Source organism: Haemaphysalis longicornis, unplaced genomic scaffold (genome assembly GCF_048455015.1).
Source record: "Haemaphysalis longicornis isolate Haplotype H1 unplaced genomic scaffold, Haemaphysalis longicornis Haplotype H1 scaffold_8, whole genome shotgun sequence".
NCBI lineage: Eukaryota > Metazoa > Arthropoda > Arachnida > Ixodida > Ixodidae > Haemaphysalis > Haemaphysalis longicornis.
The window spans coordinates 71,650,648-71,678,541 of NW_027526445.1; the positions used below are offsets into that span (position 1 = coordinate 71,650,648).

Sequence of the window (27,894 nt, forward strand, 5' to 3'; positions counted from 1 at the left end):
GCGGAGGGCGTACATGCATAGCGTAGGCCTCGGCTAGGGAATGCTACGATTCCAAGCCGTCCTGGGAGGCTTATCTTATGCATTTTACAGCCGACAACATGGCAGAAGCGCGGTACTACGATTACTGGGATATTGAGAATGCCCATCCAACGACACCATCGGATGTCAAACATGTTGTTTTACAGAACCGAAACCGAAACCGAAACTTGTTTGATTGCTAACATTGGGCATCGTCCAATCACGGTGCCCCCTCCTCCCAACGTCACAGCTTAGTTGGTGCGGCCGCCGCAAACCGCGCATGGTAGTTTTTCTTCTTTCGCGCCATGTTTCGCGCTTTGTAAAATAATTACCGATTTGTCAACCGGATAACCGATGAAAAGTGTGCTAATTTGAGCCAGTCTACGCAGTGCAAGCAAAAATGGGAGCTTGACAAATTCACTTCAGTGTCCCTTGAAGTGAATCAGCTAATCAAGGCACCCTACAAGTTTGTCGATTGCAGCGCCCCGTGTCGTCCTGCAATGAAGGAACAGCCGCATTCGGTGGGTAAGCAAATGGCTGACTAGCCGGTTTTAGGGCTATGACAACCAACAGAAGCAGATGGCGCTAAGGCGGCACGAGCGAAAGAAAAACAAAAAAATGAGACTCCCGCATGTGTTTGAGGGCTGGGCGGGACCTGGCGGGACGCAGATAGGGCAAAACAACCGTACTACAGTCAGTGCAGTTAAGTTTTCCTCTTCGGCGCCATTCCGATTCCGTGGTGCATCATCTGTTTCCCAGCAGCTCCAAACACCATGTCGCCTAAGGTAAGCTGGTTCCTACGATCTGGTGCACTGACGGTGACTGCCGTTGCAAACTTTCTCGCAGCCGGTTCTGCTGTCCAATTTCCTGAGCTCGTGCGCCTGGCGTGTGCGGATAGGTGAGTTTTCGTGAGGACGTTAACTTGTGCGTCAACCATTGCAGAGCGTTAGTTGTGCTGGTGGACGTGAGATCTCCATCGCGGATGTCGTTTGGCATCTCGTAAACTATCGCTAACAACTTGTTCTCGCTAAACGTTCTCTCGCTTGTTCTCGCTTGTTCTCTCTGTTTAGCGTGCTAAACAGCTAGCGCTAAGCAGCTAGCTGTTTCAGCATGCCGGTCTAGACCGGCATGCTGAACAGCTGTACGAAAACGAAAGAGCTGTAACGCGCTTTAATCGCGTCGTATTTAAGCGTGACATTAATTATTTTACGGCTGTCGTTGCCGTCAATCGATGCAGTTCTGGAGGTGAAGAAGATAGACTACGAATACCGCAGAGTGGATCTCAAGGCTGTCGGAGGAGAACAGGTAAGTTTTCGTTCTTGCGCCGAAGGCGATTTCTTTTATTAATTTTATTCATGTAAAGTAGCGCAAGCTGGCATGTTTGTTTTACAGAGACAGACGACGCGCGCAATAACGTGGTCCAACCTATATCCGCGATTTTTTGATTTTTTTTTCTGCGGTGGGTGTTGAAACGAGTCAGATGTATTTTTCATGCTGGTCTGTTCGAATCTGAAGTTTGCTTTGTGTAGTATTTTTTAATGCTGGTCTGTTTGAATCTGAAGCTTGTTTCGTACACTGCTGCTTCGGCCACAACTTGATTTTAGGGATGATTATACAATTATGGTGACAGCTGTGAAACAAAATGTCACGCCCAGCTCGGCGCCGACACGAGTGGGCCTAGTCGACGTGTATGTTAACAGCGTTCCTCTCCAAACAACACGAATTATTGGCACCCTGTGTAACGTTTTGGTTGGTTTATTCGGATACTTGTGTTGAACGCATCAGGTGCAAACCCCAGCACGTATAGCTCCTTGTGGTTCACTTATCAGTCGTCGACTCTAGAGTAAGATAAGCACTCGCAGTTTGAGAGGGCAAAGTTGGTCACGAGGCATGGGAAAGTAGCTTAGCGCGCTGGTTTATCAGTGCTCTAGAAGTGATCCTAAGATCCACAAATAGTGCATTGCCAGCGAGTTTGAGGGCGCTTGCATTTAATCTTTTATCGTCTACAGGCTGCTGACTTTGAGTGGAGACCCGCCGCGGTGGCTCAGTGGCTAAGGCGTTGCGCTACCGAGCACAAGGATGCGGGTGTTCAATTCCCGACCACGGCGGACGCTTTTCTGATGAAGGTGGAAAGCAAAAACGCCCGTGTGTACGAGATTTCGGCGCACATTAAAGATCCCCGGGTGGTCAAAATTAATCCGGAGCCCTCCACTGTGGCGCGCCTCATCGCCTGTGTTGCGTCGGCGCGTTGAAAACCCTACAACCAATCACTTTGAGTTGAGGCATTAGGCCCAGAAGATAGTGAGAGGAATTCTTGAAACGAAAATTTGCCATAAAATCTACGCACACTTGGAGGAGGTTTAGTTTTGTGAGGATGAGTCTTTCTGTGTCGACTTGAACGTGCGTATCTTGCGCAAGGCGACAAGTCAAATATCATAAAGTTTTATCAACTGTTTATTACTCGAAAGGTTCTTGCATACTGCGCTGTTTTCCCAGCTACACTTCGTCAGTTTGGATAACGATATGACAGTAATGCGGGTGGGTTCAGTTTTAAATATTTGAGGCGACAGTTTTGTGGACCAGCGACACAGTATCATTGCTTTACGCTGGTTTTGGCTCTGAACCAAATGATTTGTTTTACGAATAATGTGCTGCCTTGATAACGAAAAGAAAACAAGGTCGCACACGTAGCAGAACAGTCCGGTTAGTTTACGGATAATATGACACCTTCTGTTGGCAACCGATTTTTGATAAACCCTAATGGAGGCGAAAGAAAACGCGCCCGTCTGTCGAAATTTTGACACATGGCACAGATCCCAGGTGGTCGACATTAATCCGACACTCCGCATTACGGTGCTCATAGTCTGGGTATAGCTTCAGCGCGGAAACGCCTCTTCTCAAAGATAAGCGGTTATTCAGCAAACAAATAGTGATGTGCATTCCTTTACCAGGCCATTATTGGCGCCACCCTTTTTTGACACTACTGCCTTCGTGCTTTGGCTTTTTTGTTTTATTTTTTAGTGATTCTAAAAGTGCGCCAATTGTGTCGTGCACTCCTGCTGCGCTTCAGCACAGGTGTCTTGGGCAGGCATTACAGCTGCGCTGTCACAAGCAGTGAATCGTCAAGGGAAAACCTTAAGTGCTGCTACACTACAACATGCAAGATGTGCTGATTACTTCTAAAAAGAGTATTACCTGCGTGACATTGGGTCACCACAATGTTTACCATTTTCTATTATTATTAACACAATTGAAAAAAAAACAGGCTTTTGTGAAGGCTACAGGCATATCTAACCACTTTACAGCACGAATGTGCAAAAAAAGTATTGCCTTGCTCCTAAGCAGCTGCTGTGGCTTGCCTGCCCCATGTGCTAATGGGGGAAGGATACAGGCATACTCTCTAGTGGGTTCCTGAGAGTATCTACCCATTTATAGCAGCACTGTTGTCCGGGTTTGAAAAAAATGAATTTAGTATCGGTGTACGTCTTTAGATGCAAAGCATTGAGCTTCTGAGAGTACCCTACAGGTATCAAGACGTAATTATTCGTGTATCCATATATTGAAAAAAAATTGCATTGTAAGTAGTGCACATGCGTGTAGCACTTATGCTAACAGCATCAATGATTTATTCGAGTCTAGGATGCACTTGTGCTGAGATACCAGCACTCCATATGGATGGGAAGTCTTTTGCAACTGGGATTAATAGCCAATGAACTGGGATTAATAGACCCCCCCCCACACACACAAAAATTATTGTATTTTCTCAGTGTGTGTCTGGTTGTGCAACCTCTGTTTTCAGCACTCTGAAAAGTTCAAGACGTTGAATCCAATGGGACAGGTTCCTGTTCTGCTTGTGGATGGAAAGCCTATCAGCCAATCGGTAATTCACTTTAAGGCTTCCCGTGTATTTGTGTGTTTCCATGTACACATGGGCATAGTGTGTGTGTGTGTGTGTGGGCATACATTTTTTTCCGTTAGAACTTTAGTATTTTCTAATACCATTTTTCTTGGACCCAACAGGCTATAGTGATGAATGGGGGCATAGTGTGGACACTAGTCAGTAATCTTGAAAGCCAACTGCACCCAAATTTCACCTCAGCCAAATTTCTCTTTACCATACAGGACGTACCACCAGACCAACTAGGACATGACAGGTAGCGTCGTGAAACAGATTGTTTTGTTAACCCTTCCACTGTCACCCCCGAGATAACTTGGGCAACCACACTCCCACAGCCCGTGCCACGCCCGAATATACTCGTGTTGCCTGTTTACCAAACTTCCGGCCACTCCCGCGACATCTTGTGCGGAAATGTGTTGCGACAGTTATCTAAAAATCGCCTAAGCACACAGACCACGGAGAAAAAAGTATTTCAGGAGGGGAATCCGCTGGGCTGGGACAGCGCGGGTGGACTGCGCGTTAGTGTCACTGCCTCGCGAGGAGGAAATGCAGCTTGCGGAGCAGCACAACAGATGGCGCATCAAGCGTGTTGCCAAAGTTTACATGTTCCTCTATGGACACGACGCACAAAAATCGTAATATCATCGAATATATTGCGAAAATTGCCTGATTTATATCTGTAAAATAAATAAATAGAGGTGCTGGACATTTTAGCAGCAGTTATTAATAAATACTGCCCTAGTTACAAGCCGTACCGTGCTTGAAAAGAAGCACTGGGAGGAATCCCGGAGCAGACGATGTCTGCCGACGCCGCCTTCCCGCCATGAGTGGTTCACTCCCGCCGCTCTCCTCTCGCGGGCGGCTTCTCAGATTTGCGTGCGCTTTTCATGTTTCACAGGCAGGGCGGTGAAGTTAGGGTAGTCTAAATATGAACTAATGGCATTGAAGATAAGAACCATCATTCACTGGAACTAATCATACCTAGATTCTCAACCACGTTTTTTTATTGTAGGTTCGTGTTCTAAAAAAATCAAAGCCCCTTCGTCCTACGAAAAATGTTTGAAACGCGATGATTTCATCCGCCGCAAACCGACTCCAATAAAAGTCTAGTCACGCAAGGGATTCGTTGGCGTCGTCTGCCCTTGGCGGTAGCCGGCTATGCACTGATTGACCTTGAACCGGCGAGCCTTATCCCTTTGGCGCCTCGCGACAGAGGGCGCGTCGGTGCCGTGCCTGGCGCCGTGACTTTATCCCGCCGCCAGAGCAAGCCCAGTTGCGCCTCCTGAATAATTCTTGCTCCGTGGCACAGACCGTGTCGAATAAATTATAGGCATGTCATGGAGACCGTTAACGTCCGTTACAAGCCTAAAATCTCCATTCAACCTAAAAAAAACCTGGCTGGGAGTGAGGGCTAGTCATAAAAAAAAAAAGAACTCAGCGGTGAAAGGGTTACTCAGTTAGAAACATTTAAAATAGCTCTGTTGCAGACGACGCTGCACTTACTGCCGGATCGCGAAAAAGCCGTTAAGTGGAAATGACATGCCAGCTGTCCGAGTTCTTGGTCCTCTGGCTAACTAGGAGAACTGGTTGAGCACCGCTGGCTGCGCTTCGCTTAGGGCTGTCCTGCACAAACCCGTTGCGCGCTCCTGTCGGCCGGCCGTCTGGTCGCCGGCTGGAACGCCACTTCCACCTGTCCGTAATGTGTGTGCGCTTCTTAATTTAAGTTTAATAATCTGATTTTTGATGGTCTTCTGTGCCGTGCACGTGCACAGTTCAGCCGTCATACATTGTATCTCGCGGTCTTTTTAGGCAGTTGAAACGGAAATAGGGTTTCCAAGAGATCAAACTTTCAGTGCAATCGGCCCTTTAATACTGCTTTAATATAAACTTGGGCCACTTCTAATTCAAGCGCCTCTTGTCTTCGCTTCAAAAAGCAAAAATTCAGTTTCCTGCTTAACTGGAATCAAAACAGAACTTGAGTTTTTTGGTCTTCAAACAGGCAAGGATCACAAACGTCGCTCTAAACCAACTGAAATCAATTTCGAATATGTGGAGCAGTCACGAACGTCTGCTTACATGGGTTCGGTTACTTGCTCAACTTTTTTTGGGGTAGATCCACTCGCAGTACCACTTAAAAATGGGAGCAGTCGGCCTTTTTTTGTTGTATTCTCGAAAAGTAGGCTCAACATTTGCGAAAGTCTGGTTTGCATACATAGCATTACGCCGGTTATCGCTTTGTTGATTCACTTCAAATCTTTGAGCAGATCACTAGGGTTCTGTGCTGCTTGCATGCAATGCTGTTAACTTAGTGGAAGCAGCCGTCAGGGTCACTTTTGCAAGAAAAATTTTGTTGGACTTGGAGAATGGTAAATTAGAAAAGCATGAGTCGTTGCCAGGATTGACGCAAGGGTCTGAAGAGATCCCTTACTGAGTGGATTTAAAAGGAGGGCTAGGCAAGCATACTTTCTAGGTGACATGCTCTTGGTCAAATGACCTTGGTAATACCACCAACGTTCCATCAATAAAGGCACACTGTATCCAGTCACAAACATAGCCAAATAAGATTTCATTGCTGAAGTACAGGCAGTGTAGTTTGTTTTACGTTTCCACAGTTGATCCTCTTGAATCCTTCATCATCATCATGATCATGGTCATCATCATCACCAGCCTGCCTACGCCCACTGCAGGGCAAAGGCCTCTCCCATTAATAGCCAATTACCCCGGTCCTGTGCTAACTGCGACCAATTTATCCCTGCATGCTTCATGGTCTCATCTGCCCATCTAACTTTCTGCCGCCCCCTGCCACGCTTGCCTTTTCTAGGGATCCACTCTGTTACCCTTAATGACCAACGGTTATCTTGCCTTCGCATTACATGCCCTGCCCACGTCCATTTCTTCTTCCTAATTTCTACTAACATGTCCTTAACACGCGTTTGCTCCCTGACCCACTCCGCTCTCTTCTTGTCCCTTAATGTTACGCCTATCATCTTCCATTCATTGCCCGCTGAGTCGTCCTCAATTTAAGTTGAACCCTCTTAGTGAGCCTCCACGTTTCTGCCCCGTGGGTGAGTACTGGTAAGATGCAGCTGTCGTACACTTTCTTCTTCAGGCACGATGGTGGGCTGCCATTCATTGCCTGAGAATGCCTCCCGAATGCACTCCACCCCATTCTTATCCTTCTGATTACGTCTGCCTCATGGGAAAGTTAAATTTGAAAGTGCCGCCTCCCTTGAAACCTCATCCTTGCTAATTTTGTGGAATCAACTGTAACAGCGAGTTGGCAGGTTGGCTTGTTGGTTCTGTAACATGTAAAAATTCAGTGTGTAAGCTGTCCATGAGTGAGCAGAAAGTGAATGCTAAGGAAGAGATGGGCAAACATCAAAATTTGGAGGACATTGATAGCATCAAACTGATATCATATTTCAAGCCCCTGTGATGTCGTAGCTTTAATTCGTGAGGTAGCCACAAATGGCACGTGTTGTTGTCATGTTTTTTCTCTCCTTGAGCTTTACATCTATATATTGTACCTCCAGTCATAGATGCAATGCATTCAGCTTGTGTGAGTTACTTGGTTTCACTTTACCAGCATCCACATATAATCATTTGTATCCATTCAAAAAGAACTGTCATAGTATGAGTAGCGTGTATGTGTATTGTGCTTTTTAGGCTAATAGCAGTCATTATAAAACGGGCGGATTGCAAACTCTGCTCTAAACAAACCAGCATCAATTTTAAAAAATTTTGTTATGCAAGACCGACTGGTAATACTTTTTGAAAATAGAAGCAATCTGTTGTTTTGTGCCACCCTCGAAAGCTTGGCTCAACATTTTGAAAAATGTGGTATGGGCTGAACACATTGAACTACTCGGTGAAGCCACAGGTAATTAAACGAGCCATGAAGAGAACATACAAGTTTGTGTTAATCGAGATATTTAGTGTTGTGTAGTGCCCCCAGTACTTGTCCAAATGCAAATGATGGTTCATTCACTGAGAAATTAATTATTTTAAGTTAAAATTTTGATTTTCCCACTAAATCGTGCGTTTTCGTGGTCTGCAATGACATCACAGGAACCGACCGCTCTGGAGCCGATTGGGAAGCCTTGTTTACCGTTAGTGAACCTAGATGGTGCTACCATAACGTGGCAAGCTGTTTTCTGCCATTGGTTTGTTTTTGACCGTATTTAAACCTGGCATGTTGTTCAGGGAGAAAATAATCATTTCGTGAAACATAGTGCTCGCTCGACAAATATGGTCACGTAAGACACCGTTGCTTGCATCAATCGGCCGGTGTAATCTGAGACAACCCCAAAGTCCCGCAGTCCTGTGCAGCTAAACCAAGGACAGTGCGCGCAGTGCATCGTCCTTGCAGTGCACTGTCCTTGCGCGCAGTGCGCGCAAGGACAGTGCATCGGTACTTCTATGTTTACGTGTGCTTTCGCAACTTCCACCGTTTTTCCCACCATTCTTAGGGCTTTAAGAAGAATGTGCCCTAAATTTAAGCGCAAATAGCTCGTTCGGCAAGCTTATAAGCTCTGCCTAATTTTCGTTTGCTTTTGCCGCCCTCCGCCAATCGCAGAGCTAGCTGGTCTGACATCACAGGTTCTGTTGCGGGAAATGAGCTAGTGGGTCACATGAGCATTCCTTTTTTTCCTAATTATATAGCCTATTTGAGCGAAGTTTACGTTACAAGTAGTGTCAGTATGATTCTATCGAGGCAATCTTTTGAATGAACCAAACTTATGTTTTGTCATCATGGCTCCTTAAAGGCTGGTAAAATCACCTCAGTGTCTCTTGAACAGTGAAGAAACGAATGCCTTGCTGTAGCGCATCCTCAAATGCTTCGCACTGTGAACCCTCGATAGGTGGCCATCATGGAGTACCTGGAAGAGAACTTCCCAGGACCGAAGATGCTGCCTGCCGACCCCTACCTCAGAGCGAAGGTGGGTTGCAGTTTAAACAGATGTCGCTCGCTGTAAGACACCTCTTTGCCCCTCTGTGCACAGGAGGCACACTTTTTTTAAAGCTGAATCTTTCTTTTCGGGACTGATAGCGTCCTGTCAAAAAACGAATGCATTTCTCCATAGACGGGAGGTCGAGCGAAAAGCTCTTATAACATCTCTGCACACACGCTGCATGCATGAAGAGAGGCTTTCGATGTGTCAAAATGATTACTTGAATATCGCAAAAATGGAACGGTTCTAGGTAAGACAATAGACACATCAATCATGAAGAAGGGGTGCAACAGTGCATTTTTATCCCATTAAACACCTATTGGTATACGTTTAGATTGTTTGAAATTGTGTTTACTTAGTGCGAAAAAGCATCGAATGAATGAATGCGATTTAGGTGTGTGAAGGTTTAACGCAGTGGTTCTCAGCCATAACTGCCCCAGGGACCCCTCTTGGGCTTGTGAAAGGGATGAGGGACCTCACGATGGAGCATATGTTAATCAGTGCCACATTGTCAAACAATTCTTACTTGAATCTCAAAGTCTAAATCTAAATACACCATTATGCTGCCTTTTTTGTGGGTCTTTTTTCAACAGTGAAGCTATTTAGCAAATTGTTATTGTTCGTGTCCGCAGTTAAAAAAAAACCCAAAGAAAATGCCGGGAGCGCGTGAGCGCGTGCCTCGCGGCGACCGCCCAGCATCCCTGCCGCACGTTTCTCAAGCCAAGCGTACCCACTTTCAAAGATGGGCCAAGATTAGCCAAAATAAAGAACTCCAGCGTTCGCCGTTATCGGGGCAACACTTGCTCGGAACGAGAAAGAAACGTCATAGCGTACGCCCCTCCAAGGTGATGTCCAATGATTACCACTTCAAAAAAAAAAAATCAGGGAAGCTCACAGTTACAGCAACAATGATGGAGTAAAGGAAGGTCGTTGTGGCAGTGAAGATGTCGCAAATTGGCTGCAATCGTGAACTAACCCATCGTGTTGGTCGTGAAGGTTGCGTGCAACTTTGCTACCTTCACGTCTTACGCAAAGTTCGAGCTTCCTTCATTTTTTTCTTTTCATAGCTATCGTGTTGCGCAAAAATCAGATGTTAAAACATGTGCTGCGCACAGAAACTAAACGTACATGTAATGCGGCAAAGCCACCTTTTTGCATTGCGAGAAAATGCTGGCAAAATCGAGGAAAAAATGGTGCGAGAAAAGTTTTCAGGGAACCTTTGGCGACCCCTGAATTGCTCTTGCGGACCCCCTGGGGTCCATGGACCAGCATTTGAGAAGCACTGGTTTAACGATTGATTGGATGCACTTTTAGCCAGTTTTCGACACAGTTTTGATGCGGGAAAGCCTTTGCACTTCTCTCAACTTTCTTTAAGAACGGATGGTAACGTTCTGAGATATAGGAATGGGGGGGCTATGGTGTGAGTAGAACTTTGGAAAGACATGGGGCGAGCTAGGCCCATTGTACTTTCACTTCACATTGAAGTGAACGAAACCGAACAGACACAAAGTCAACATGCGCCAAGACAGCTGCAGATCATACGAGTGCGTGTTAACCCTGTGATGAGATGGGTAAGGCAGGGATTTGGGCTAGGTGGTGCACGATCACGAATATTCAAAACAGCACCCCTAACAGGTGGAGAAAAGGCACCACACCGCGCTGACCAACAACTGAAGGGTTATTTCACGAGCTGCTCTAAATTTACCAAAAAGGGGGAGAGGGAAGTGAACACAAAAACACCAAGCTAGGAAAAAATGCCATGTGCTGTTCTCTGGTATTCTAGTTTTTCGTCCGTCTTTTAGTACTGCACGCTGCAAACCACGCAAACTTCAGCCAGTGGTTCTTCCATTGAGAAATTTGGTGGAAAGAGGGAGGCTGCTACTCTTGCTGCTTGAATCTAACAAGTCGGCGGACTCACTCATGAGTCCACTCACTCAGACTCATTTGGACTCAAACTCCTGTGTGAGTTTGAGTTTGAGTAAGGGTGAGGCTAGTGTGGCATGGTTAGTTTGAGCTTGAGTGAGTTTGAGCCCGACTGAGTTTGAGTATGTCTGAGACCGAGCAAGTTCTGAGTCCATTTTGAGCTTGAGTACATTTTGAGTTCTGAGTACATTTTGAGTTCTGAGTACATTTTGAGTTCTGAGTACATTTCGAGTTTGAGTACATTTCGAGTTTGAGTACATTAATAGTTCTGAGTACATTTTCAGCTTTGAGTGCATTTTGAGTTTTGAGTCCGAGTGAGTTCTGAGTTTTGCGCTCACTGTGAGTTTGAGTTTGAGTGAGCGCAGATGTGCTGCTCAGCAATGAGTCTGAGTTTGAGTGAGTGGTGATTCGAAAATAAATTTGTGAGTGAGTTTGAGTGAGCCGCACCAACTTTGCCGTGGTATGAATCTAAATGCCGGTGTGGAGTCAGTTGCAGAGAGTGGAAAAGAAACAGGCACGGAGCATAGGAAGCAGTTTATGAAAAACAACAGTGCAGGCTGACTTGGGAACTGGAGTGGGTAAATCGTGGCTCCGGGATGAAAAAGCACTGTAGGGAAAGTGGCCATTCATAAAAGCGGTCCCCGGGAAAGTCGTACAGACTGCAGCTGTCTCAAAACGACATCCTGTGTGTCAGATATATATTGCTAGAAAATGAAAGGCCCATCCTGTGTCAGATATATAACACTAGAAAATGAAAGGCCCATTTAAAACCAAAGCTGAGAGCACTGCAGTTTTAGTCTGCTTCCTGTCACAGCTGTGCGAATGCATGAAAAAAAAATCAAAAACCTTGCTGCGTGATGGGGACAGCTGGTACACTGTCACTGTGCTGTTGTTCCCATACGGAGAAACGGCAAATCTGTACTGCACTATATGACTGGGGCACCGCCAAATTTTTCCCATCTCTTTCTTTCTCTATTGCAGCGAGCATGTCCTTAAAATAGTGTTAAAATCAATCCTAGAGGATTGGTTCACAACAGCGGATGTGTATGAGACTTGTAGTCTTGGGAAACTGTAGTAGTGTGATAGCTACGTCGGACACGTAGTGGAAAGGCCATTTTTGCTGTTATTAAAAGCATTGCACTGCGCTTATTTTATGCTGCTGTTGTCTTCATAGGTTATTTGGGTTGATTACCTTAGCTTTGTGCTAAGAAACTGCCAAGAAGCTGCACTCTGTGTGGAAGTGCATCTGAATTGTTTATTCATTTCTTTCCTGAAGGGCCCCTTGCATAAAAGGATGTAATGTACGAACAGGGGTGAGACAGCTGCACATATTGCGCAGATTTGATACAAATTTGTTTTCCTGCGCCAGGCCGCTCCAAAAGCTTTAAAATTGGTAAAATTGCGCCAAACTGCTCCAAAACAGTCTGAGAGCCAACGATTTTAACGCTCCCATCAGTTTCAGTGGGGAAAAATGCTTACTGACCGCATAATTTTCCATTACCCCCAAGGTGATGCTGTTTGTAAAAATTAATTTACTGATCATTCAATAAAAAAATCGCATAAAATGGTACCCGAAATAGTTTTTTCGGAAGACACAATGTCGGGTTGCACTCATGTTATATTCTGTATGTTTTTAAAGCTTTCCCATCGAAAATCATTGCAAAGTCCTCTATAAAAATACTAATGTTTACTGAGGCGGCAAAACTTGTTCAAGTTAATGACAAAACGGCAATTTTCTGAGTGCCGTATCTCCGAAACGACATTACGTACGTATACGGGGCGCCGCCATCTTGGTATGGTGATGATCAGAAAACATGGCCAGCGGGCGAAGCAGTTGCTCGTAGTTCAGGCTAGTTCATTCTAGTTCAGGCAGACCGCTCTTCGCAGATTTCTACCGTGCTTTTGGTTATGGGGGTGGCCAGGTTTAGATTTAGTTTGATCTGTTACGGGAAGTTGCGCCACTCGAAAGGTGCAGTTCATAGAAAACAACGCGGTGCCCGCGAATTCACCGTGTTTCGTGTGAGGCGCGGTTTGCGCTTGAAGTGAAATTTCTGACTCATTGCGTTGTTATAAAACGCGGAGTTATTGCTGCCTTTGACAGCGAGCTTGCAAGCGGCGGAAATGGGACGGTCGACACTTCAAAAGGGGCGGCGCAGGCTACATCGCCGCAAAATGTTCAAGCAATGTCCGTTAGCGGGACGGGCTATTATTGCACGCTAGTAATAATGGTTCATCAATCTGAAATGAAATTTAATGCCAAAAGGGAGATGGCTAAACATATCAACGTTACTCAAATTACGATCGATCGTAGTGAACATGCACCTTAGTGTTTGATATGGGAAAGCTGGTGGGGTGCGACGACTGTCACCTCGCTTTGCGCAACTTTTGCTGTGGCTCTACACTTGTGCTTAAAGCCAAGTCTGGGATTACAAAAATAATAATTTAGGCATTCCCATGATAATAAAAATGCCTTACGATTGCTTAGTTTTTCAACTTGATATTTTCAACGGAACTCCATGTTATCTATACATAGAGCCTAAGAATTTAAAAATGGTTTGTAAAAGGTAGTGCATTTGGTACCTCATGATATTCTGGTAGAAAAACTTTATTAAGAGGCTGTTTCAGTGTTATATACATTCAAAACAGATTAAAAAGTGCTCTTTCCCCCCGAGTTGCCAAAAATTTGATTTTTTGTGCACCTAAGGTGGCATAATAAATGTCGTTAACTGCTCCAAACCAAGGTTCTTCTGCTCCAAAATCGAGATTTTGCTGCTCCAAAAACTGCTCGCAAACTTGATTCAGCTGTCTCACCCCTGTACGAAGGAAATACCAAAACTGAGTTCAAAAACTAAGTATAATCGTGAGCCATTAATGTGCCAGGCATGTCTGCAGAAAGAAGTAAGCGGATAACCTCATAAACAATAACACAAAGTTATGGTAACAGGAATAGCAAGCTCCAGGAGTACTTCAAAGTAGTGGCTGAGCAGTGTAGTGACGTGGTGAAGCAGATATGATGATGCCAGGGATGGCTTGGAGGGACTTTTAAAAGGCTACAGAGGTGAAGCTGCATATCTTCTTTTATTTCATATTCAGGGTGTCTAGCGACCGGGAAAACCGGGAAAAGTCGGGGAATGTTGTGCCACCGGGAAAAGTCAGGGAATTGTCAGGGAATTTTTCAATAAAGTAGTACCAGTCAGGGAAAACCATTTCGGGGCCTGCCCACAGTTTCAGAATAGGGGAAACCAGTGTTGCGGGCCCCCAGGAAGTTACCGAATGCAAACGTTCGCGCCCGACGAAAGCGTGAACCGCATGAAACGTTTTCTGGTTTTTTGCAAGTGAAAACGTGCCACGCACGCCTGAAGTGCGCTGACGCCACCGCGAAAACCACCCGCACGGTGCGTGCCGAGCGGCAGGCGCTGGCAACATGGCGGCTGCACCAGCCGCGGCGTAGTGCGTTAGCTCCAACGACCGCTTCTAACCGCTCTTTAAAACGTTACTCGAGGCACAAACTCGCTTGTGCAGGAAAGGAGCCACCGCTGGCACGAAATCGTCGACGCGGCCGTGAAAATACTGCGCACGAATCACGTGCAGAAACTCGCCGTGCGGTTCACCCAGCTCGCAGCTGGCTTAGGTTGCTGGTTGCACTTGCGCAGAGGGGCGATGTAGGTGGTGCCCAAATTGCACGCACAACGCGCTTTTTTTTTCAGCGAATTTTAAAATTCGTGCTTTTTGGGAGCTAATCTTGAAAGAACTTCTTTCTTATGACATCAGGAGCCAGAATTACTTAATCAAAAAGGAACATGACATGGTTTAGCGTGAACCGTGTGGGGCGTTTTCTGCTCGCGAAAATGCGCCGCGCACGTCACAGATGCTCTTACGCTGCCGCGGAACCGCCTGCACGCTGCGCGCGGTGCTGCCGGCAGGGGAAACATGGCGGCGGCTTCGACCGCGAAGTGTTGACAGGAGCTCGAGCGACCGCTCCTGCACGCTCTCTAAAATGCCACACAAGGCACGCACGAAGGGAGGTAAAGGAGCTTATAATGTGGGCGAAAACGGTACTATAAAACATCATCCGCGCCGCTAGTGAAAGCGCCCAAGCAAGGGTGGTAAGCCTAAACATCTGTGGCAGGGCCATCCGGCTGTCTCGAGAGCTTCGAAACTGCCGCCATGAGGCTTGCGGCTCTCCATTGGCGCAAGTCGGCAGGCTCCTCCCACTGCCTCGCGCGCGCGTCATTTTCTAAGCGAGGCAGAAGCTTCCGCTCCCGAATCGCGTGCAAAAACGCACCATGCGGTTCACGTTGCATGTGGAGCTAGGACAATAAAAAAAAAGCAAAACGTGCTTGCTGATGCGCAACTTGAATCTTCTATCGCTTCTATCTCGCAAGAAGAAATAAACTCTCTGAAGCCGTAACACAAGGCAAGCAAACCTCAAATTGAACAAGCAAACTGAAGTTAATCAAAGTGCATTTTGAGAATTAGGGCACTTGCAACAAATGTGTTTTTCCTTATGATAGAATGTGTTTTGTAATGCCTTTTATATGCTTCACGGGCCATTTCCACAGAATAGCGCCTGTTGTATAGGTCAGGGAATTTCGTTTAAAATGGTCATGGAAAACATGGAAAAGTCAGGGAAATTGAATTAGAAGTCAGGGAAATTGAATTAGGCAATTTGCTAGACACCCTGCATATTACTGCTATTCGATCACTCACTCCTGTTTGGCAATGAAGCGTGTCGTTTTCTTCCAGGAAAACCTTAAGTAATGACACTTTTTCAAAGTTTCTACCATTTGGGCCAAAATGACACCATTTTCAGAAAGTCGCAAAATGGCAATTTATCTGGTAAATGCATTCCAGCGTCCAAGTGATGCAAACTTACAAGCTCAAAGGCCTCCTCTAATTCTGCCTTTTCTTTTTGTCTAAGAAGCAGGTGATTGCATTAAGTAGTAGTATATCTGACTGCACCATAAAATTGGTGATATTTGAATTGGTGTGTAAAGTACTGTGAAGTTCTGTCTCTGTTTGTAATTGTTAAAAAATCAATTCTGTAACCTTCTAAACGGCAGGTGCTGCAATTTTTGGTGTTCACAATTCAGAAAAAAAATGGCGTATCATATTTTTTGTATTACCCCAATTTGTTGCACCAAATGGCGCAGACATTAATTTTTCGTTTTGGACTCCCCGCAAATTATTTTTGTAATCCAGAGCCCATTTAGCGATGCTCCACACGAGTCAAAGAGGTTTCTTAGGGCTGCACTGCTGTGTTGCTGCTATTGAGCTGTTTGCAATCTGTGCAAGCTCTGTGTTCATTCTACGATATATTAAGAAATAAAAAAAAGGGTTTTCTTTCTTGTCTTTTTTTCTTTCGTTCATTTCATTACTTTGTTATTTGGTTATTTGTTGTTTGTTATTTAGGTTAGTATTTTGTCACAATCGGTATCCTTTTCACATTGCTCCCTCAGTGTACCAAACCTTCGCTTCATGTTTGAATGCTCTCCACAGTGAGGGCATTTGGCCCCTCCACATACAGCTGGAATTCGACGCTCTTAGCCAAGGTGTTCTTGTCCTTGTTGGGTGACTGGGCTGTTGGCTCAGCCAGTAAGCTGCTCACGTGCAGCTCGGATAGAAGCAGGTATTACCCGTGAATGTGGCTGCAGATACCTACTGCAATTCGCAGGCATTAAATGTGTTGTCAGGTATAAAAGCTGGCATCTCTAGCAGCAACACAATTCTTGACTCTACTGCCTTCAACATGCTCCATAACGTGCTCTGTGCAGCAGTACATGTTGTAGCATGATGAGGTCTGTAACATCTACATTGTTGGCGGTCGCTACCTTAGCAGTAGCGGAAGGCGACCATCCATGTCATCGCACTGCTGATAGCCCTCAACAAAACCAGAAAACATTACTCACGTTGCAAAACTCCAAAGGCTGCTCAGCAGCGTTCCAGTGGGTATAATGCTTTTGCGTTCACAACTCGTAAGGGGTGCCTATGTGTCCTCAAACTTCTAAAAACTTGCGTGGGACACCCATATGCTGTGAGCCAAAAAAAAAAAAGCCAGTGCCCTTGCACTCTGTGAAGAAGGATGACGAGTGAAGGTGGGCACAGTCCAAGGAGTGCATGGAACAAAGCAAGTTTACAGTTAAACCTCATCATCACCGACGGACTGATACCACACATTAAAGCACTCATCACTGACGGACTGATACCACACATAGAAGTGGAGACGTGTGACTACACGCCGACAGGACGGCCTAGCCACTCTAAACTTAAGTCTGGCACCGAAACCGCACTCACATGTGGAAACGCACGGTAGTTCGCGGTGCCGGGGAAAGAAGAAACGTGAAAGGTAGTTACTCTTGCTAGCTGTTGTGGTGTCACGCTAGTCAAGCAGATCTAGAAGTGACTGCTACGTTAGCCATGGGGTCGTTCATCATCACCATCATAATCATGACGAATTTCATGTTTATGCGATTCCAGACGTTTTCAGTACTGCTGGCTTCTTACAATAGGGGTAGTGTTCACCAAATTCGTTCATTTCTGTGGCCTATTTTTCAGTAAAAGTGAAAAAAAAAAAAAAAAAAGAAAAACGACTGATCAGCTCACCGCTGCGACGCTTCATTATGTAGAGGTCGCAAACATTGTTAGACCTCTTACTGTCTGTGTAACCCACCAACCCAAACTGCTCGACTGTGAAGACAGCGGCAGAGATAGACGTCGCACATGGCGAGCAGCATATGCAATTCAAGGAATAGACTGCAGTGGTGGTGAGGAGTATAAAATGGCGCTGTGACTGCACTGCCTCCGCAGATGACAATGTGTCAGTGCGAAACAGAAAGTGGGAAAAAGCCAGTTTGCAAAAGCCAAGCTTAGACGAATCTGCCTAAAGTGCGCTTCACCTCCGAACACCAGTGCCATGCTAGGACGACGTTTATGGGGGCAATGTAAGACAACTTGTACCAAACTTTGGCAGGCCTAAGAACTTGTTTTAAGTGCAATGCACTTCTTAAGCGACCCTGAACCTGCGTCCACCGGCGATGTCCGCGCATGTGGAGATCTGCGCGCGCAGCCTGGCCGCTGACATAGCACATACCCACGTGGGGGATTGGCCAGGAATCTCCTCGTCTTCCGTGGCAACGGGGGGAGATGGGCGCGCGCTGCCTGGCCGCTGACATGGCACATACCCACGTGGGGGATTGGCCAAGAATCGGGCATGAGAAGGGCTAATGCACCTGCTTAAAGGAGTACTGACACGAAATTTCAAAGCTGAGATCCGCTCTAGCAATCAAGTACAACGACAACACAAATAGGTGTCTGTGAATAAATGCATCTTTCTTTCTTTGTAGTTGTGTGTGTGTGTGCGTGATCTCTCTTTCGCGAACATTACCGAACCGCGCAAATTCAACTCGTGCATTCGCACTTTCACATTCTTCCCCTCGGGGAAATGCGGGGAATTTTTTATTTTTTATGGTTCTTTTTACCTTCGAAGCACTAATCCGATAGTTTTCATTGCACACAAGTGCGTCAACTTGGGGAATTAGACATATACAGTGTTGCTGTAAATAACAGCTCTGAGTGGCGCTTGATGGTGGAATGCCCCCGGCTTGCAGTGCCGGGAGGTGGTGGAGCTGCTCGTGTCCGGAGTGCAGCCCCTGCAGAGCATCGGGCTCATTCCGATCCTGGGCAAGGATGAGTGGAAGAAGTGGGCCGACCGCTCCATCAGTCGCGGGTTTGCAGGTGAGCGAGTTTGACACGAGTGGCACCAGACGTGCGCTGACTTCGAGTTAGACAATGGAGAATCGCTTTAGGCGTAATCCGCACAAGCAGCTGCTGTCCGCTTGACCATCTACCTGATTTATGTCACATGTGCCAATGCTCCCATCACTAATCAGGTCACTGCTTCTGTTTTCTACTAGCAAATTTTTGCTCACCCTTTTGTTTGATTCCTCGCCAGGGGTTAACAACTATGGCCCACAAGGCTGCATTATGCTGCCCCCGTCATGACGTCAGAACCCCCCCTCCCTCGTCACTTGCTATATGAAGGCCGGCATTTCTGTTTTTACCTCAAATGGGGTTAGACGGGAACAAGAAGCATCGGTTTGAAGGGGACGGGAGGAGATGTTCCACCTTCATTTATTGAGGAGTGCCATGCGAACAGCAGAAGGCGAACAGCAGCGGAGATGGGCGATCCATGGCACCGGTGGTGGTACTGCGTGGCAAAGTGTGAGCACGGTGCTGTCGGCTCGGTGTCTCGATTCCAACTACCGGCCGCGTGACTCGTGCCTCGTGGCTCGTGGCCATGACAACCGCCGGAGCAGCGCAGATCGTCATGAGCCACGAGGCACAAGTCACACAGCTGGTAGTTGGAATCGAGACACCGAGCCGACAGCACCGTGCTCGCACTCTGCCACGCAATACCTCCACCGGCGCCACAGCTTGTGCCCCGTGGCTCGCTTCTCCGGCGGCGCGAGCTCCCTTGGCTGCCGCAGCTGAGCTACTCCAGGTTCCACTTAGCATTGGCCCCCATCTTCACACTTCGTCACATAGTGCCCTCACTTCCTTTCTTTGCACAAGTCTGAAAAGGGGATCAATTTCCAAACTTCAACTGCAAAATCATGCACCTCTCTGTCTAACGATGGCAGGGGTTGAATGCAAAGCTTTCTTGGGATGGATTCTTTGGTTGTCCAATCCCACACTGCAAGTATGTGCTGCTTTGAAGGCACGCTGCACTTTTCTAGAATACCCTCAGCCAATCTCGGGTGTGCGATCCATAGGCCTAAGGTTTTGGCATGGGCTGTATGGCGCAAATCTACCTGCTTCTGAGCGTTCAATTTGGCCATGCCAAAATGGAGCAATCGGACAGACGCCGGCTTCATGACTTGAGGGACCCAGGTTCGGTTCCAGGAAGCGTTTTTCCCTTTCATTTCACCCACCATCATTCATCATCATTATCACAGAAATTGGCTTTTCTGCAGGGCATACAACAGTGTTAGTGAGGACAATAAAGCTTCGCTTTAAAAAAGAAAAGTTTTCGCGAGGCCCGAACCACAGACTTTTGTAGCTTGAACACAGCCCCTGCATTAAGCCTATATATACGTTTGGTGGTGGTGGGTGAAATGGAGTATATATCAAGCTGAAACATAAACAAATGCTGTCAGATGCGCTTTTATTCCAGCGTATGTTTGTAAATTGCAACCGTGTGACATGCTTCCTTAAACTACCCGTGTTTTCTACTCCAGTTTTGTACTCTGATCATAGACCCCCCCCCCCCCCCACATTAATCGCAATTTCCCACCCACCCCGCCGTGTCGGCTTCATGCAGCTCACCCCTCCAACTAAACAGGTGGCCAACTACACTACCTAGTCACAAAAATTAAAATGTTCTGGTTACGTTAGTTTTGATCTTTCTGGTTCTTAGCACTGTACAGGTGCTCCAAAATTAAACGGAGCACGGTTTAAAGATTTTGAGGGGATTTCTGTGCCATGTTCCCAGCCAGCAACCTCTAAGTGACTTTTCAAGAAGGCTGTGGCTAGCGTTCCGTCCAGACGGAATACAACTGAGAGCTTAGCGTACCGTCCAGACGGAGGCGGCGTGAAATTTGTACAGTTCCTTCCAGATGAAAGCAAAACCGGCTGATTAGACCCTATGCTCAGTCTTCAGATTTGGTGTAGAGGTTGCACCTCGGATAACTGCACTAATGTATCGGGTTCGATTCCCCCCGGACATGCTTTTTTTTGTGTGTGTGTGTGTGTGTGGTTGTGCCAGCGTTTTGTAACAGCTAACTTCGCGCCCATTTTACAATTGACGTGGTGAGAGCGGTTGGTCTTGATTCAACTGGCCGCTCTGCTACCGCTCACTAGAGCCAAGGCCGACGTATCCATTGCCAGAGTTCCGATCATCTGTAGTTCGTAATGGTGATTACTAATTAACGGTTATTCTGGCTAGTCAATGAGCGGAAGCAGTTCGTTCAGCTGGGTAAATATCAAGAAAGACTGCTGTCCAAGCTTGGCGGTTCGTTTGACGGCCGATCATCTGTAATCATTGAGAGTGATTATTAATCAAATGTGACTCTGTCTACTCAATCAGCAGAAGCAGTTTGACTAGTTGGGTAAAAATTAACAGAACTCGTGAAAGGCGATCGGACCAACTACAATACGCTAGTTACACGGCAGAAGTAAGCGCAGTTAAGTTTAACCGTGGTTACTAAACTTTAACCGCCGTTATCACAAACTGCGGTTTTGGCTGTTACAAGTGAAATTGCAAGTGTGGTGACCTCGGTCACTTGGTTGTGAGCGTAACAAACATAAATTACCACACTTTAAACTTCACGATAAAACACAAAAGAGAAGCAGTGTAGACAAAAGGAGATATCGTTAAAGCAGTCGCTTCAGACCCAAACGCAACACGCTCACGCGCGGAAAAGGGGCTTCCCCAACCGCTCGCAACCTGCTTGGTTTGCACAGGTCTGCTCGGTGTTGGGCACTTTAGGCTTAGCGTCGCGTGGATATTTGACCGCCGCTGTCTCTATAACTGCGAATTACCATCCATAGCACAGTTTCTCACCGCACTAACATCCACTTTCTCGCATGTGGAAGTTCTTTTCCGTTATAAGATTGATTTCGAAGAGCGGCGATAAGCTGTTGCTGCTGTAGTCAGGGCCGGTTCGAGCCGCTTGCAGTGCCGTGCGGGCAGTCGTGCCGGCGTGTCGGCGTTCGGCTGACGTGCGCGCCGATCTTTTCCAAGTGCTAAAAGTGCTTCATGATTGCCTGCTTTATCCACTTGTTTGGCGGACGACGCGCGGTATTTACAAACTTAGCACGGCTTTTGTCGTAGTTGATCGGGTGAATTGGGAAACGAGCCGCGGCTGACGGGCAGTCGCGCTGATTGCGAGAGCGACACAAAGAATGCAAGCGCCTCTTGGGGGGCAGCTTTGGGGCGCCCGCTATTTGAGAACCTTCACCTTCTCCGAACGCCAGGTGATTTTTTTTTTTTTTTTTTTTCCGCCTCCGCTGATGCATCGCCACTTGCGTCCGAACTGACTTGTGCGATTTTGAGCACTGCCACTGTGGGAACTGCGGGAGCTGTGGGAGCTAACCATGGTTAGCGGGGTAACCGCAGTTTTGTCTGTCGTGTAACGCAGCAAACTGTAATTTTGTCTAACCGCGGTTCGCTTAACCGTGGTTAACTGTGCTCGTGTAACTAGGGTATAAATCCGTCAAACGGAACTCCAAGCCGCTACCTTGACCGCGCCCGCTTCACGACAAGCAGCAAGAGCAGTCGTTCTTGATATTTACCCAGCCGAACGAACCGCTTCGGCTCATTGACTAGCCAGAATAAGCGTTAATTAGTAATCACCATTACGAACTACAGATGATCGGAACTCCGGCAATGGATACGTCGGCCTTGGCTCTAGTGAGCGGTAGCGGAGCGGCCAGTTGAATCAAGACCGACCGCTCTCACCGTGTCAATTGTAAAGTGAGCACGAAGTTAGCTGTTACAAAACGCTGGAACAACCACACACAAAAAAAAGAGAAAAAAGTATGTCTGGGGAAAATTGAACCCGATACATTAGTGCAGTTATCCGAGGCGCAACCTCTACACCAAATCTGAAGACTGAGCATAACGTCTAATCAGCCGGCTTTGCTTTTGTCTGGACGGAACTGTACAAATTTCACGGCAGCTCCGTCTGGACGTAAGGATAACCCGCAGCGCTTCATTCCGTGTGGACGGAAGTTTAGCACTTGTGTATCGTTCCGTCTGGACGGAACGCTAGTCACAGCCTTCAAGAAAGTCATTCCAAAATAAAATGAGGCTGCGCATATTCTATTTATGCTGGCAGCCACATAAAATAGAAATTATTTTATTTCATGAAGTCGTGCTCTGTTTACTCTTTGGGGCTCCTGTACAGTGTAGACCCATAATAATGTAACCGCGTATTGTGCAGGACTGCATGTAACGCAGGTTTTTCTGACCACTGGTTGGCCTCCCATATAACTCAATGCATGAGCACACCACCTTAATCACGGTTGGTAAACACATAATACCGTTTTTATTGTGGCTTTCCGGTGGGTGCACTGACTGAGGAAACCTACATGACACTTCTAGAAGACATACACAAAGGATGCACAGGAAGGATAACCCTCCACAAGCAAAGCGATAAATTTTCGATCTGAACGGCAGTAAGACAGGGAGATACCATCTCTCCAAAACTATTTAAAGCATGTCTGAAAAGGGTATTTACACAGCTTGACTGCGAAACCACAGGATCAAGGATTAACGGGGAATACTTGAGGCATTTGAGGCTTCCGGACGACATAGTCTTGCTGGGGGAGGCTGTCAAACACCTGTAAACTATCCTTGAGGAACTACAATCAGAAAGCATGCTCGTGGACTAAAAATGTGAATAAATCGAAAGTGATGAGAAATAAAAGCACACCAAAAACGTCCTCTTCAGCTTAGGAAACGAAACGCCAGAAGAAGTAAAAGAATACAACTACCACGAACAGATGGTTAGTGCTGACCCTAACCACGTGAGAGAAATCCAGCAAAGAATAGGTATAGGTTCGGGAAAACTTTTCAAGCACTCCCACATAATAATAAGTAAGCTGCCTCTGTCACTCAAAAGAAAAATCTGCTACCAGTGCATACTGCCGGTAATGACATGAGGAGCTGAAACTTGGCACCTCACTATGCAACTAGAGTCCAACCCCGCAATAACGAAACCGCCGGGGAAAGCAAAAGGTTTGCTTTTGCGGGAACTTTGTTGCCGTGAGAATGAAAACGGCAGAAAAATTGGCCACAAGCCGAAAATTCATTTCCGAAAGTTGATGAAATGTATTGCTTTGTGAGCCTTACCTTGCAGCAACTTCACAGCTCAGTTCTCACACTACAATAAGTGCTTCACTGCTAGTCGTTGTGCGCACCTAAGAACGACAGGATCGTGTCAAACGCATCCAAAACATCCCGCAAGTTCGCCTTCTCTGCACGTTTTTCTCCTTGGCCCTGCAAGCGAAGTCCAGTTTCTTCTGTGGTTGATGAACTTTTCCAGAGAGGGCACCTCGTTACAATGCTGTTCACAAAACTAAGTGAGCACCGCTTTGGTGACGTCCGGAAAAGCCACAGCCGTCAGCGTTTTGTTTTGCACACGTGCGCCATCAAAGAGTGGCAGCCTTGCTTTTGACAACAGTAGAGCAAGCTTCCAGCGGTTCTAAACTCGTCAGCGCTATCCTCCCTTCCGCTTTTGGGCTGGAGGAAGCATCTTTCTGAGTGCAAACACGCCTATTGTCGCGCACACAACAAACGTACACGTGCTGTTCAGCGGTAGCGAGCTAGTGTAGCCCAAGCCAGAGAAGAAGAAGAAAGCTTTATTTTCGCAAGGTTCTCCTAGTCCAGAGCTCCTGTGATAGCTGACAGTGCCTTCTCTGCGCATTCATTGAGTGTCCTTTGCACTTCCATGCTAGAGTTGGCCAGCCTCCTTAGCCAAAGCCGCGCGGGTACACCGCGAGTCACCACGTGTCGCCCCCTGATGGTGTCGCTGCAATGCTGCCTAAACAATAATAGCGGCGGCCATGCAAGCATGCTTTGGCAAAAGTTTGTGCACTTTTATTTAAAAAAAGATGCATTTGAGTACTTTTTGGACACTCTTAGCCTCAAATGGGTAGGTAAAATGCTGACCTGACTTGCAGCGAATTCCGTTAATGCGGGATCGCTTTACAAAAATATTTCGTTGCCGCGAGACATGAAATACATGGATGTCTATGGATGTTGCCGACATCTGAAAATATTTCGTTGCCGCGGGAATTTCGTACTCGTGAGATTTCGTTATCACGAGGTTTGACTTTAGAAAGCAAACTTAGAACGGCTCAATGGGCCACGGAATGCATAATGTTAGGAGAAATACTCAGGGACAGGAAACACACTTCCTGGATCAGAGAATAAACTTGAATAGAAGATATCATGGTTCAAGTAAAAAAAAAAGAAATGGACTTGGGTTGGCCATGTGATGAGACGAACTGACAACCCGTGGACAATTAAGGTAACAGAGTGAATACCCAGCGATGCGCCTTGAAGAAGGGGAAGGCCATTAACCGGATGGAGGGATGAAATAGAGAAATTCAGGGGTAAACTTTGGACTCATGCAGCACAGTCAGGAGCGGTTGGAGGTCAGTGGGAGAGGCTTTCGTCTTGCTGTGGACTTCATAAGGCTGATGACGATGATAATGATGTCACTGATTGAACGGTGCAGCAGGGGCATCGTTTTAGGGTTGCGAAAAAGAAAAAATAAGACGGAGTCCGTCATGTGAGACAGCGTTTGCCCCCCTGCTTTCCTCTAACTTAGACATATAAAAAAAAGAAACAGGCACTCGTTAGTTCGCCTCTTCCGTTTGCCCTCGCGTGGTAATCACAACTGCCCTTGCTTGATTCACCTCGGAAGATAGTTAGTGGGACCCCCCCCCCTTCCCACCACTATGCGTGGTAAGTCGTTTCTATTAAAACGCTGTGCGGACAAACAACCACCCTTTCCTTTTTCGGACATTTAGAGATAGCGAGCCATGAGGCCGGGGCTTTCCAGTGCCTGTACGTTGGGCAGATAAGCAATTGCCTCGCCATTCTGAGCACAGAGTGTGGTGGAGAAAAAAATCTAGCTTGCGTTCTTATCACGTTGTCCCGCGGCACCGTTCGTAGACGCCAAGAAACACAGCCATGCTCCTTTAACACAGCCGTGCTCCATTGTAAAATAAAATCCCATACCTGCTGGTACAGGGTGCCGGGCGTTGGACGGAAATTGCAAAGGGAGGGAAAAAATGTTCGATATATTTATGCACAAGACATTAGTAAAACGGTGCAGTGCTGCTTTCACAGTTGCGCGCCACGTTGGTGCTTCTCAAGAGGAGTGCTGGTGAAGATCAGAACACAATAGAGGCACCAGCATCGGTAGTTGGAGCCTCGCAAGTGGCGGTGCATGAAAAAGTCACCTTAACACCTTAAGCGATGCAGGGGTTATAAGTACGCAACCACTATAGAAATGACCGTGTGTGTATCCCGAAAGGGACTCGGTTTTCCCTGGCTTGTACAGCCTAGTACCGCGCATGCTACAATTACGTCATTGCCCATCTGGACCCTGCTACATGACTGAGCCCTCCAGCTAATGAAAGTTACATGAATTTGAGGACGGGACTTATCCGATGGCTTTCACTTTCGGAAGACCAAATGTGCATCAACCACTTCAGTATGAAGAGCTTGGCGACCACAGGCCATCACAGTTTCCGCGACATATGTGCCCTCACGGACAACACGCGGGTGGTCGATCACTCCATCCTCCGAACCCTGTGGCTTCAGAGCCTCCCATCACACACACAGGCCATTCCCCGTGTTCAGCCAACCCTACTGCGGACCAACTAACCGAGATCAATTCGTCAGTCTCGACTAATCTCGGACCGATTCGGCGAAGTCTCTCAGCTATTTCCGGCACTCTCCATCCATGTCGTCGGTGCCCCACGGCCAACCCCTGGCTCGTGTGCTGTATCAACATCACCCATTAGCTGAATTCGACTGAAAGCACCTGGATCAACACCACAGTGGCGTCCCCTCAACCACTCACGAAGCCACGACTGCAACGCTGGCTCATCACACCGCATCGACAATGGACAATCGTCTCTTAACGAACAGGGTCCAGAAACATCAACCGCCCTGTTCAGCCGAACGTCAGACAAACACCACCGGCAGTCCGCAGAGATGGCCGTAAGCTGCCAACCTGGAGCCATCCTATTTTTGTCACTAACCAGGTCACTATGCGGCAGTTCCTGATTGACTGTAGTTCCGACATATGCTACTATGCACAAGCCTCTCCAGATGACAAACATCCTTGCGCATCCTTTGAGCTAAATGCAGAAATCACTCAAGCGTTAAGACCTACAGTTCGCTGCGCCTTGACATCCATCTCAAAAGTCTAAACCGTGAATTTCACAGCAGTTGTGTTGGCACAGACACAGCAGAGACGATCATCTTGTCCAACTTCTTGGTGTACTACCGTGTCTTAGAGGACTGTCGACACAACCGATTTATTGATGCCATAACAGGTCTCTCCTCACTGAGCCAGCATACAACCTTCCAACAGTCCAGCTTTAAGGTGCTTGCTGTTGAAAATCAGTCGCTGTACCATGTCTCTTTAGCAGAATTTCCCGAACTGACTCAACATAGTGGGCATTCTCGAGAGGTGTGCCACACAACCGTCAACTGCATCCGTATCTCTACTGGCACTCTGGTCTCCTGTGGCGCCCGTTGCCTAGCTCCAGATTGCCTGTGTATTGCCCAGGCCGAGTTTTAAGCCATGCTTTGTGAAGAAATCGCCTACCACTCGAAGAACCTTATCCCTCACCACTCCATCTGGTGCCAACGAAGACCAATTGCTGGTGACCTTGTGGAGATTACCACAACTACAACACCCAAAACATCCATGACAGGTACCCCACCCGCCACACGCAGGACTTTGCCTACCGCTTACCTGGCAGCACCATCTTCTCAGTTGTTAATCTTGTAAGGGCCTACACCCAAATTCCTGTCAACCCGCATGATGTTCCAAAGACAGCAGTGATACGCCCTTTGGCTTGTTCTAATTTCCTTTCGTGAGCTTGGCCTCTGCAGTGTCGGACAAACCATCCAATGCTTCCACGGCCTAGATCTCTGCTTCGTCTATCTGGACGTCATTCTGATCTTCTTTCGCTACAAAGAGGGCCACCGCCAGTGCCTTCGCTAACTTGCGCCTCAATAATTATGGATAACTCGTCAACGCCCAGAAGAACACATTCGACGTCCCCGTCTTCACCTTCCTGAGTCATCAAATATCTTCCAAAGGAAATAAACCCCTGCTTGACTGCATCATCGCTCTAGAGAACTATCTTCATCCTACCATTTCAAGGGACATCTGCTGTTTTCTTGGCATGCTCAACTTCTACGAGCACTTTGTGCCTAAGCGGTCACCTATCAGGCCTCCCTCAATGACCCGTTGACTGGCCTTTGTGGCCAGTTATTGTTTGGCCGCAATGCAGTGTGACTGCCGCACCTGGGCACACACCTGCATCCAATGTCAACGCACCAAAATCACG

The 27,894-nt window shown here is 47.0% G+C and overlaps 1 protein-coding gene across 1 annotated transcript in view; it reads left to right on the plus strand.

Annotated features, from left to right (window-relative positions):
* The first annotated feature begins 555 nt into the window (after positions 1-555).
* LOC144148733 (maleylacetoacetate isomerase-like) overlaps positions 556-27,894 on the plus strand; it is a 31,403-nt gene continuing 4,064 nt past the window's right edge. The window contains exons 1-6 of the mRNA XM_077680254.1: positions 556-803; positions 865-916; positions 1,256-1,323; positions 3,818-3,898; positions 8,779-8,856; positions 18,399-18,525. Of these exons, the coding sequence (XP_077536380.1) occupies positions 792-803; positions 865-916; positions 1,256-1,323; positions 3,818-3,898; positions 8,779-8,856; positions 18,399-18,525 (418 nt within the window). The 5' untranslated portion in view covers positions 556-791. The remainder of the gene's footprint in view (positions 804-864; positions 917-1,255; positions 1,324-3,817; positions 3,899-8,778; positions 8,857-18,398; positions 18,526-27,894) is intronic.